Source organism: Pteropus alecto, unplaced genomic scaffold (assembly GCF_000325575.1).
Source record: "Pteropus alecto unplaced genomic scaffold, ASM32557v1 scaffold22, whole genome shotgun sequence".
Classification (NCBI taxonomy): Eukaryota; Metazoa; Chordata; class Mammalia; order Chiroptera; family Pteropodidae; genus Pteropus; species Pteropus alecto.
This window is the reverse complement of record NW_006434839.1, coordinates 18,316,338-18,328,563: the sequence shown is the minus strand read 5'-3', so window position 1 is coordinate 18,328,563 and position 12,226 is coordinate 18,316,338. Positions and strand designations below refer to the sequence as shown.

General features: G+C 36.2%; 1 protein-coding gene across 1 annotated transcript in view; it reads left to right on the top strand.

Moving 5' to 3' along the window:
• CFTR (cystic fibrosis transmembrane conductance regulator) overlaps positions 1-12,226 on the top strand; it is a 152,578-nt gene that overhangs the window by 135,994 nt on the left and 4,358 nt on the right. Inside the window, exon 24 of the mRNA XM_006910578.1 lies at positions 5,825-5,914. Coding sequence (XP_006910640.1) covers positions 5,825-5,914 — 90 coding nt within the window. The remainder of the gene's footprint in view (positions 1-5,824; positions 5,915-12,226) is intronic.

Genomic DNA, 12,226 nt, shown 5'->3' with positions numbered 1-12,226 from the left:
TATTTTCATTGTTAATTATTCAATCTCTTATATAGCACAGAACACAATAGCTTGCATGGTAGAAATTCAATATACATTTTTTTGTGCTAGGTCACTAAACGCTTGATCATCTTTTACAAAAGATGATGGTTCTACAGTATCTGGGTTTTACTAGCTGTGTAATCTTAGGCAAGTTATTTAATTTCTCTCAGCCTTGGTTTCCTTGTCTTTAAAATGGGTATATTGGTACTAACTCCTTCATTAGGTTTCTGTGAGGATTAAGTAAGATAATAAGTAAAAGTACTTAGTCTACTCCCTGGCATGTAATAAACACAATACATTCAGTTGTGATGGTTTTATCATTTATAATTCCTTAAGAACAAGGAATCATGTCCCCTTCATCTTTGTATCGAATTGGAGGTATATTTTGTAGGAATGAACAAATGAATGTGAACAGTTTCACAAAGAAAGTGATAATGTGGCCATAAAGGATCATAAAGTTTGTAAGTTTGAGCAAGGTTCTAGGCAGGGAGTTGTGGACACAATATTCCAGGATCCCAGGCAGATATATTATGAACAAGTACAGAGATAGGAGCTAGAAAAAGTTGGGGGGCAAAAGACAGAGGAAACCATGTGTTAGGAAGTATTAGGAGAAAGAGAGAAAGACTTGACAAGCACTGAAATGGCCCAATGAGGAATGGGTTGACTCTTTTGAGCTAGGAAGGGGCGATGAAAGAGTGACAGAAAAGTATACTGCTGCTGGCAGCATGTGGACAATGAACATCATGCAGGCAGAATCCAGAGCAGAGAAATGGGCTAAGAAATCCTCCCTCTATACTGTGATAAGAGCAATGAGAAGGACACTGGGGTAGTGTGCCGAATTCAAGAGAGAAGAGAAAAATAACTGGCATAGATATTAGTGCAATACGACCTTAGTATTCTCATCCTAAAAATGTGACATCTTCGATAATTGGTCAGACCTAGAAAACATTTTTTATACTGTCTCTGAAAAAGTGTATACTATAAAGTTGTTATATAAAAAGTTGAGAAATATTAAACGACTTTACAGGAAACAATAATTTGAATATCTTACATGTAATCATTACATATAAATAAGTAGTATGTACATTACCCTTACAAAATTATCTTCTATTTGTTATAAACCTTAAACATTTTTGACTAACAGATATTTTATTCACCTTGTTCTTGTCGATAGATGTTCTTAAAAGCAAAGCAACACTTATGTTTAAACATTCAACCTTACATTCTTGATTTGTTCAAATTGGATGGATTTCTGTTGTACAGATTCAACTTATAATAAAATTTTTTTAGACATTTCCAAAAGGCAAGATCACAGTCCCTATGATGCTTATAAGCTTTTGGACCACATTTTAATGGAATGGTGCATATGTATATATATTTCCCTTCTGAGCCAAAACAAAAAAGCACTATATTCTTATGGATAGGAGTCATTTTTCCCACTCATTTAATTTATTCTATATTTGGTTACCACAAAATCCAAATTGCTTTTTTGTTTTTCATCTGATATGCAAGGCATATTGCCTGTCACAGTGACACGTGACCATCTTTGAGCATTCCATAGAGGCCTTGCAGTCTCCACTGACCTGAGGAGTCAGCTTCAGGAAAGAGACTAGTCAGGCAATCAACAATGGTGCTCTCTTTATGCTTCCTTGAGTCCCAGGAATTACTCTTTATACCATACATACATGACATTAAATAAATATCAAATATTTGCACATCCTAATTTTTCTATTGGTGAACAGTTTCTTAAAAGAGAGATAGAAGGTCATTGTGATTTATAGTTTCAGGTCTATTTTTTGCTGTGCAATCAATCTGACTGTGTCACCTTGGCCAAGCTACATAACTTCTCAGGGCCTTGGCTGTTTCATTTGTAAGCCAGGGCAAAGGACATAGGTGACCTCCAAGGATCTCTCAGCTTTAGAGATGAGTTTGTGAAAACTTCAAACAATTTAGAAAACAGAAAACAGATACTATTTGTAAGACAGAAATGGAATGTTTGATTAATTGTATGAAATTGAATTTTAACTGGCCCAGTTCATTCAGTAATTTTTTTTAAATTAAAATTAAACCTTTATGTTAATGTTAGACAATAAACTGTAAACAAAAGATCTACAGAATTTCTAAATGGTATCAAATTCACTACATCTAAAACTTTTGAATGTCTAATTTCAACAGTTTTCTTCCCTCATAATTTTGAATATATATCCATCTAAAATAAAATTAGTTAATATATAACATATGGGTATACATTTGATAAATATTATGTATAAATTATTAGACTATTAGAAAAAGTTAGACATACCATTTCCCAAGCAATTATATAGAAAGATCAAAGTTTAAATGAGTTATTAGTATTATTTCTTAAAAACTATGGGTTGTAGTAGCTATTCTTATAGAAAGAAGTAAAATAATTTGTGCTGAACTCTATGATGTTTTTATACTTTTACTTTTATCTTCACATCAGCCCACTTACATTAATTCAGGAAACATTTATTGAAAATATACTATGTACAAAGCCTTTGTGTTAATGAGCAAAGTACAGAGCAAAATGAATGTTATAAAAATGCTCACAAATTTATATATTATTTTAATATTCACAAAAGCTATGAAAGTTAAGTCCAGGTATTATGAGACCATATATAAAGAGTCTTTATTTGGTTTTGAGGATTTGAAAGATGACAGTTAGAGGGAGTGACACCTAATTTGAAACTTGAATAATGTAGTTGGCCTCGGGAACACCATAGGAAATGAGAGTCTTAGTAAGGGAGAAGAGAATGTGTGAAGAAACTGAGGGAAAAAAAGAAAGCCATGTGACCAGAATAAAAAAGAGAGAAGCGTGAAGAAGGGCACTAAATGAGCCAGAAGTAGAAGATGCTAAATCATGTAGGATCTGTAGACCATCAAGGATTTTATGTTTTGTCCTGAGTGCAATGGAAAGCCACTGAAGATGTTTTAAAAGGTTAATGACATGATCCAATTTATACTCAAAGTGACTACTTTGGTCGCTAAATGAGAGTAGAATGGAAGGGAGGCAAGAATGAAAGGAAAGAAGTCAATTAGGAGGTTCTTACAGTGTTTCAGAGAGAGACATTGATGGCTTTAACTATGTGGTAGCAGTAGAGATAAAGAAATAAATGAATTTGAGATATATTTTGGAAAAATAATCCACAGGACTGATGATTGATTCTGTGTTTGTGAGGATCAAGGAGAAAGATAAGTTGTGGATGACTCTCAACTTTCTGCATTGAGGTGATGAAGGAGCCACGTATCAAAATGGAAAGCCTCGAGGTAGAGTAGATGTGAGAAGAAAGGTGGCATTTCTCCATTTTACTGTGAGAACACTGAGACTCAAAGAGGTTGGGTTCCTGTTCATAGGTGTGTCTGCTAGGCCTGAGCTGCATCACTATATCATCTTTGCAAGCCACATTACCTTTAATAACTTCTGTGTCTGCTTTGATGTTATGATACCTTTGGCCTCTGTCCGCAGTCCTCCAGATAATGACACTATTCCATTGCGCTGTGTTTTATTGGATATGTAAGTCTTCTTGAAACTTACAAAGACACTGTAGCCCATATAGAACCCTTCAACTCAGGTCCTGCACAGGAAGAGGAAGCTAACCTCTCCATCAACAGTCCAGGAACTGAGCTGTGGCCGAGGGATAGACAGCAGTGCTTTAAACAAGAACATGTTACTGAGTGCTCATGGGCTCTTTATGGACCCATAGGGTTGATCCTGCCCAACCTCTAATGTTTCCTGAGCTCCAGATCAGAGAAGAAACTTGGTTCACACAGGACTTGAGGCATTTTGCTATGATGGTGGGGAGCGCCGGTTTGAAGGCAAACACCGTTGGGTTCTATTAGCTAAGTACCTTGTGAAAGTCATTTAACTTCTCCCAGCTGTGATTTCTTCGTGGGCAATAATAGGATCTATTTCATTAGGTTGATATGAAGATGAAGAGATGTAAAAGCCTTACCTGGCACATGATAAGCCTGTCATAAACCAGAGCTCTGTGTTCCAGCTGCTTCGTTCCCAGTGGAGATAACTTTTCTGAAGCACATAATACATTATCTGATAGTTGATAAACCCTCACAGTTGTTCATTTTCATCTTTCTCAATAATGCTAGAAATCTTTGATTCAATGAAAAAAAATGTAAAAATTAGTAAATGACAAAATTCCATTGGCAAGTCTTTGACCTTTAGATACTAAATGATGAATTAACTCAAGTTCTCAGAACCACTTCCTGTTTAATTCTCTTTAGTTTATCAGAATTCACTGATAATGCCCTTTGTCTGCTCTCTTATTTGGACATTACTTTCATTTACTTGGAAACTTGGAGGAGCATGTACGGATATATCCATCTACATCTTATGATCTTAAGAGTCATCTATTTATCACTTATATCCACTTCCGTAAAGCAATGTAGGCACCTCTTAAGATGTTATGATACCTTTTGATGCAGGTTGAGTAAAACCAGCCTAAGGCTTCTTGTCGCCCTCTTTAGAGGGTTCCTGAGATATTCGGCAACAACTTTGTTCTTTAAGCCATAAATTATGCCCTGGGAAAGGAGGTCTTTAATGTGACCCTTGAACTTGGTTGCCATGGTGAGGACATTCTCATTCTGCCTGAGAGGCACAGACACTATTAATCTGAGGCAGACTTGCTTTGTACATTTCCTTACAGATCTGAAGGGAATTGAGCATTGTCTCTTAGTCTGAGACAATTTGTGAAAATTAGTCTTAAGGAAATTCAGTTCTTATTCTCCTTACTGGATGTTACTAACCAAAGGCAAAGAAAAAAAATATTCTGAACATTAACATCAAAAATATTTTTCAGTTCATCCATAGGCACAAAGAGAGAACTAAATATTATCATGGTTATATCAGCATTTCTCAGTGAGATAGTGATTTTTTTAAAAACATTTTTTAATCATATAGGTCGACCTTAGTGGACAGTGATGTGGCAAGAATAGTGTCTCAGGGTGATAGCTGTGCAGTGCTCCTTGAAGGGGATTAGATTGTCATTGTGTTACCTTAGCAGGATCAATCTCATCTGCCTCTCTTCCCTCTATAACATGCATTCAGTTAAACAAATATTTGATTTCCATTCTTTCATTGATTTCCAAGTCGTGGCCCTCATTTGTGAGTGTCCGGTTTTGGAAGTAGAGGTACGCCTTGGTTTATAGATGAGATGAACATGTTGTGTCTTTAAAGAAGTGTCTATAAATTTAAACAATTTCAAAGTTCTTTAGGAAGCTGGGTTTATAAAAGAAATCCAAGGAAAAGGCATTAACAAAGTAGAAATTTGTTCTAACAATTGTGATTCATAATCTTATAATTTTTAACTGTTTAATTTTTAGGAATAAAAAAATGTAATTTCCCACAACTTACAATGATCTTAATTTTTTATCCTAAGGATATTGGGATCTGAAACATATTCACAAGGGGCTTCAAATGTAGCTATATGTTATTTCTTTAAAAAAATACAAAGCACAAACAGAGACTCATGGACATGGACAATGGACTAGTGGTCACCAGAAGGGAGGGGAAAATTTTTTTAAAAATAATAAAAAATAAAATGTTAAAAATAAATAAATAAATACTAAAAAAATAAAATAAAATAAATAAATACAAAGCAAATAGAATAAAATTTTCAAAATTTAAGAAAACAAAATGGTAAGTACATGGGTGGGTGTTACATTAAATGTTTTTTTTCTGCTTGAAACATTTTACAATAAAATAGAAGAAAAATAAAAAAGATGTTTAATTTATTCATATTTTCCTATTTTTCTTCTATTGCTATAGAAAGTATTCATCTTTTCTGGAACGTTTAGAAAAAACTTGGATCCCTATGAACAGTGGAATGACCAAGAAATATGGAAAGTTGCAGATGAGGTAAGGATGCTAACTGAAATATTTATTAAAAAGTACACACACAGGAGTGGTTGTCATAGCAGAGATAATTTTACATACCTTAGTGCACGTGTATGTGTGTATGTGCCTATGTGTGTGTGTACAACTTTAAAACAGAGAACTCGAACACACCTGGAGCACCCAGTACTTTGGACTAGGCCTCCCTCTATCCTCAGTGTTTAGTCACCAACTATCAGGCCCCAGAGATAACATTACTTTGGGCTTCTTCCCTACCAATGTGCATCAAAGAGACATTTTCTAGGAGAGACCCGTGCACCGTACCTGCACCAGGATTATTCTGGATACAAAGAACCTTCTTCTGTACTTCCTCATCTACTCCCTGTCTGGGTTCTGAAGTTTCCCCAGCATAAGGAGGAGGCTTTGCTTTGACATGATGTACTCTGGGAAGCATGAGTTTAGCACAGATGGATGGTGATCATTCGAGAGCACCTGCAGATGACTACTGTCTTCTCCAGGAGTCGACTGCCTTTAGGGATGTGGTGGCTACGAGTGCTTCTAGGCACAATGTCACATGACTTAGATGTGGCACAGTCCATTCTTTGAGGTCATAGGACACTATATAGCACATGTATTGATTTAAACAAAATCAAAATTCCTAAACAACATTCTTTATTCAGTAGGTGATTTATTATAATTGAAGGCATTATGCAGAGGGATTTGGGGTGATGGGAGAGAACGAGAGTGAAATTCTTGGTTTCCTTAACAGAACACTGTAGTTATAAACTGACAAGTCTTAAAATATAGACATTATATTAAAGAAAGGGAGAACATAAATCATCCTATTTCATTAACTTGAGATTTAAGTCCAAAGCTTTGGATGGTGACAGACTACAACTGTGGGTCCTAAGAATGTTGCGATTCGAAAGTTTCCTTAAAGAACAACATTATCCCACTATTTCCTGCATTTTGGGTCCTTGCCGTAGCCCGGTTCTGTTTATTCCAAATGTTCTTTCCTTTTCTGCCTCTCTTCAGAACGGATCTTGCCAGGAGCTTTGGAATGTCTGTGAGCATTAAACACCTACCTATTGAGTGCCCAGCCTTAACATGCCCCTAATAAAATGCACTCAGATTAATTATTCTCAGTATCAAAGTTTCCTTATTACCCAACAAACAGAGGTTTTAAAGAAAACATTAACTAAATTGCAAATGACACATTTTAAGACCTTTGATGTGACTTCAGAGAATGAACTATAGGAACACGATGTGATGGGAGAGAAACTTGGGAGGGAAGATAGTAGACTTTATAAAATAAAATCTGCACGCATTTCCAGTCACAATAAAAAGTACAGGAAATCAAGATAATAGAAACATCTAACATTTTAGAAGATGTTAAGATTTTAAATATCAATATAATACAAAATTTTACCTATTTAGATTTTTATTTAATCAAATGTATTTAGGTATATCTTCTTACTGATCCTCTTTTTAATAATTTGCCATTCATAAATGGAGATGTTGATGCTGTCTGTACATTAATATTATGTGCTTTGAGCAGCAGCGATATGTTTTTATTGCCGAGGCCTGAAAATAGCATACAAACAGATAAGCAACTGCTGAGAGAAGCAGAAAAGGCATTGGTTAAAAAGTTGTAGGGCTGAGCTTTAGTTCTAAGTGAATGATCATATAACATATCCAAACAGGAATATTTGGGGAGCGTTTCAGTTTCTGAAATGGACAGGATACTGGGATAGAAGGTGTAAACCAGGATATCATGGGGCAAACTGGGGTATATGTCATCTCATTGGGTCGTGTCTGTGACCTTGATGTAACTTGTGTCTCTAGAGGAAAATAAACTGAGTAATGGCTGGTAGCCAGACTCCTGAATCTTATTCCAACAGTGCCTCCTTCATAATTCCCCTTTGCCCCAAATGAAAATCACAAGTACATGCAACGACAACACCAGGTCATGGAACACTTTACTCCTAGCTTGGATCTGGACCCAAACTCTAGTGCGAAACCTTGTCCTTACTTATCTGGACTAGATCATGTGAAGCCATGACAGTATCATGCCCAGTTACTAGCTCTAAGGTTTGAAAGCAAAACTGACCCAAACAGCTCCCTGTCTCTTTGTGCCCTAGGTCTCCACCTTCATCTTGGTGCTGTGTGAGCTGAGATGGTCTAATTTCCCCATCCCCAAACAACTCAGGGCCAGATGGCTTCTCCCCAGGAGCACTCACTTTACCAGCTGTATAGACAAAGAGAATCTCAAAAGAGACTGAATCCCAAGGGTGAAAAAAGACCCCTAGCATTGTGGCCCAATAAATTAGTAACGCTGTTGTAACTTTGGGGGCTTATACATATAATGGGCCTATCCCGGTGCCTGGCAAATAGTAGATGCTAAGTACATGTTAGCTATTTAATCATGTTTCCATCTGGTGTTCACCTGGCCATCTCTTACATGTTGTGGTTTGATAGACTCGTAATAGTTATCTTATTTATTCTCCCTGGGAAATTTCATGCGTCCTCTTGGCTCTAACTAGTACCTCTGAGCTGCTGACTCCCAATTCTGCCTGTTCCCATATAAGTGAGTTTATGTGCCCCACCTCTGCAGCTGTCCTGCATTCCTAATGACAGTGGATGGCTTCACCACCCTCTAGTTGCCCAGAGCCAATACCTGGGATTCATCCTTGACTCTTAATTTATCCACTTGTATCCACATATTCAAGTCCTGTCAAGGCTGTCTCCTACAAATATCAGAATATATTCACGTGTTTTCATCTCTATCTGACACCACTATAACTCTCATGTGGATTTTTGAAAGAGCCTCCTGGCTGGTTTCCCTCTCATTGGCTCCCTGCAGTTCATTCAGCTCTTTACAGAGCTGGTGATCTTTCTAAACCCTGCATGTGATTTCTTGTTTCTCCCCTTCCTATGACTCCTTATTGCACTTTGAACAAAGTCCACAAGGTCCTTTGTGATTTGGTCTCCGCCTGCCTCTCTAAACTCAGTCTCCAACCTTCCCCACTTAACCATGATTCAGGATTGTATTGGATTTCTTTGTTTTCTCTAAAACAACAAGAGTTCTTTGTTCTCCAGAAGCTTTTTCACATGCTCTTCTCCGTACCTGGGAAACCCTGCCAACCCCTCACTGCCTACTCCCGCTCATCATTCAGGCCTCTCTTTACACATCACCTCTTTCCAGAAATCTGCCCTGATGCTCCAAGTCTGAGGGTGGAGCCCCTCCTAGGTGTACCCCATTCCTCTATCCCTTTCACAACATTCTTCACACAGAATTTACACAGACATTTACCTTTTAACTTGTCCATGTGTGCCACTGGCTTGTGGGTTCCTTGAGGGCAAGGATGATTTCTATTCACTGAGGTATTTCCAGTGCATAGAATAGTGTTGGGCACATGAATGGTGTTCAGTAAATACTAATTGATTGAATGAATAAATGAAAGTTAATTCATTTATTTAAGTGAATAAAGGGTTCGTGTGTAATATATTGTGAAAATAGCCTTGTGGTTAATACACAACAGGTGTCAGCATTAGCAGTGAAGATACTGAACCTTCAGAAGACTGAGGGACTGGGCTGAGGTTATTGGTGGATGCAGGACCAGCTGTACCCCTTGACTTCTTGTTCACAGGGTTTTACCACAGCGACCTGCCTCAATGTTATCCATAATCTAAGCAGCAGGTCTGTTGGTTTTAGAATAAAGCCTCTTTTTTTGGTAATTGCTGGCTTTTTAGATTACTTATATTTTCCTCCCTTACACATTGATAGCTGAGTAAGTTATTTTAGAGATCTAGCTAAGTAGCAGAAATGGTGGCCTTTTAAGTTGAAAATTTGCCCTAGAGAACGTGTAGAGTAGCAAAAGGAGAGTCTAAAGGAGTTGAGAGTGTCTGTGTTTATAACTGCCTGCCAATGGACTATTCAATCCAGTCACAATTCACTTTTCTGGGGCAGGAGGGGTGTGTGTGTGTGTGTGTGTGTGTGTGTGTTTCTTTGCCGCAAGAGCAAACTCTTGCTCCATAATAACATTCCAGAGTACAGCAATAGCAAAAGTCAACATTTTGAAGAAAAGGCCTGGTCCGTTACAGACTTAAATATTTTTTAGTTTGATATGTCATAAAACAAAATTTCTTCTTTCTAAATAGCAGTTTGGGAAGTACATATTATTTATTAGTCAGTGGTGTAAAACTGGCAGATTCTTTGATGTTAACGTTCTTTTCTCCACAAATTGTTGATGCTTTTATTTATTTTTAATGCTAAGTTAAAATAAAAATAATTAGGAATGTTCAGATTCCAGTAATTTTTAATTCACCTTAGTTTGGACAGAGCTAAGCTAAAGTTTGTATTTATTTTTAATCTATTTAAAAATGGATTATGACAGTAATATAGGTAACATTATATTGGGAATATATGTGTGTATATATTTTTACTTAAAGGATTGTGCTGCTAAAGATTACTAAATTAGGTGATCTCTATAGCAGTTTCCATTTGTCTTTTTTTCCTATAGCATTTATCTCTTTGAACAGTAATTTCCCACTTATTATTTTTCTCCTCATCTGGACTATGAGTTCTTTCAAGGCAGGGCCTAGGGTTATTCATCTTTGAATCCCGAGGTTTGCCATAGTTCCTAGAATTTAATAAATTCTTGCTGAGTCTAGAAAGAAATGCATGACTAAGCAGTCTTTTACATCCAAATAATTAGTTGGCTAATTTAATCCATTCTTATTACCATATAGAGTTGGCAACAATAACTTTGTATCTTTTTAAAAACAATTACTAGTCTATCTTGCTTCCCATTTTCTCTTCAAAGCCCATCACAATATCTGGCATAAAATAGTTAATTAAATAAATTTGTTAAATATTCATTGATTTCAAAATGTAAAGTTTTACTTTCTCTAGTGAATATGATTTTAAAATATTTTTACTATACTTAATAGTGAGTAGAACAATGAGATAGAAATGTTGCAAAATATACCCTAGATTGGTCTGTCTCACTGTCATTCATTTTTAAAAGTTTTGTTCTCTAAACATTGACAGTGACAAATATTTAAGTACTTATTTACTTGTAATAAAGAAATAGTTTCATTTGGGAAAAACACATACTTTGCTCAGTTCTTTATCACAGAGCAGTGCAAAGTATAACACAGTGAAATGTCTTTCCTACTTGGGCCTTGGGAATTAGTGTACGATTGGTGTGAATCTGAAGGAGGAATACACGCTACTACATTATTACCAAAATCGCAACTTGTTACTAGGAGTGTGGTATAAATTAATAGTATTGTAGCACATTCTGCTAACTTACCTCCCTAGGCCACTTATAAAGGTAAAATCTTAACAACTCTTATTGTCATACCAGGGTAGTGTTTCAAATACCAGGCCCATGTCCTTAGGATTTCCCAGGCTCCAGCAATACTATTAGTTACCAGGGATTAAGTGCTTGTCATGTGTCACACTTTGTGGCAAACTCTTTCTATAAATTATCTTATTTAATCCTCATTACAAGCCTTTGAAGTCTATACAAATCTTTCCCCATTTTTTTCAAGTGAGGTAAATGAGACTTAAAGTAACACACCTGACATCATTGGCAAATGAGTGATGGAATGCAGATTCAAAGCCACTCTTGTTTGGCTTCAGAGAGCTAGTCTTTGATCAGTACAGTGCTTTACTTTTTTACTGAAGTATAATTGACATATATATTGAGCATTATACTAGTTTTAAGTGTACAACATAGTAATTTGATAATCATATATGTTACAAAATGATCACCACAATAAGTCTAGTTAAAATCCATCTAATCTGTACTTTTTTTGATGGTTAATTTGATTTAAAAAAATCCTCAAATACTCCTGATTGATCTGAAATAAAATACTGAAATATCTAGCAATGGTAAAGAACTTCTAATTTTATAATATACTTTATAAAGGTATAAGGGATTTTATAGTCTTAAAGATGAAATAGACAAATGAATGCTTGTCTTAGATCACATTCTATATTGGCAGAGCTAAAGCCAGCACTCATTCATTTATCATTTGTCATTCTCCTTAGGTTGGGATTCATTTGTCATTCATCCAAACTGTGTTTGTTTTGCTTGGCCAGGATCCTAGGAACTCAGTACATATTTGTTGAAGAAATGAACAAATGAGTTTAAGGCTGATAGTGTGTCCAGTATTGGCACTGGGGACACAGAGCTAAAAAGCACATGTCTTTACCCTCAAGAAACTAACAGTCTAATGGGAGGAAACTTGCACAAATAGTAGTGTACCTAGGGACCTGACTACCCTAAAGGATAATCAGAGGTATTCGGAAGGGTATGTCAAGGT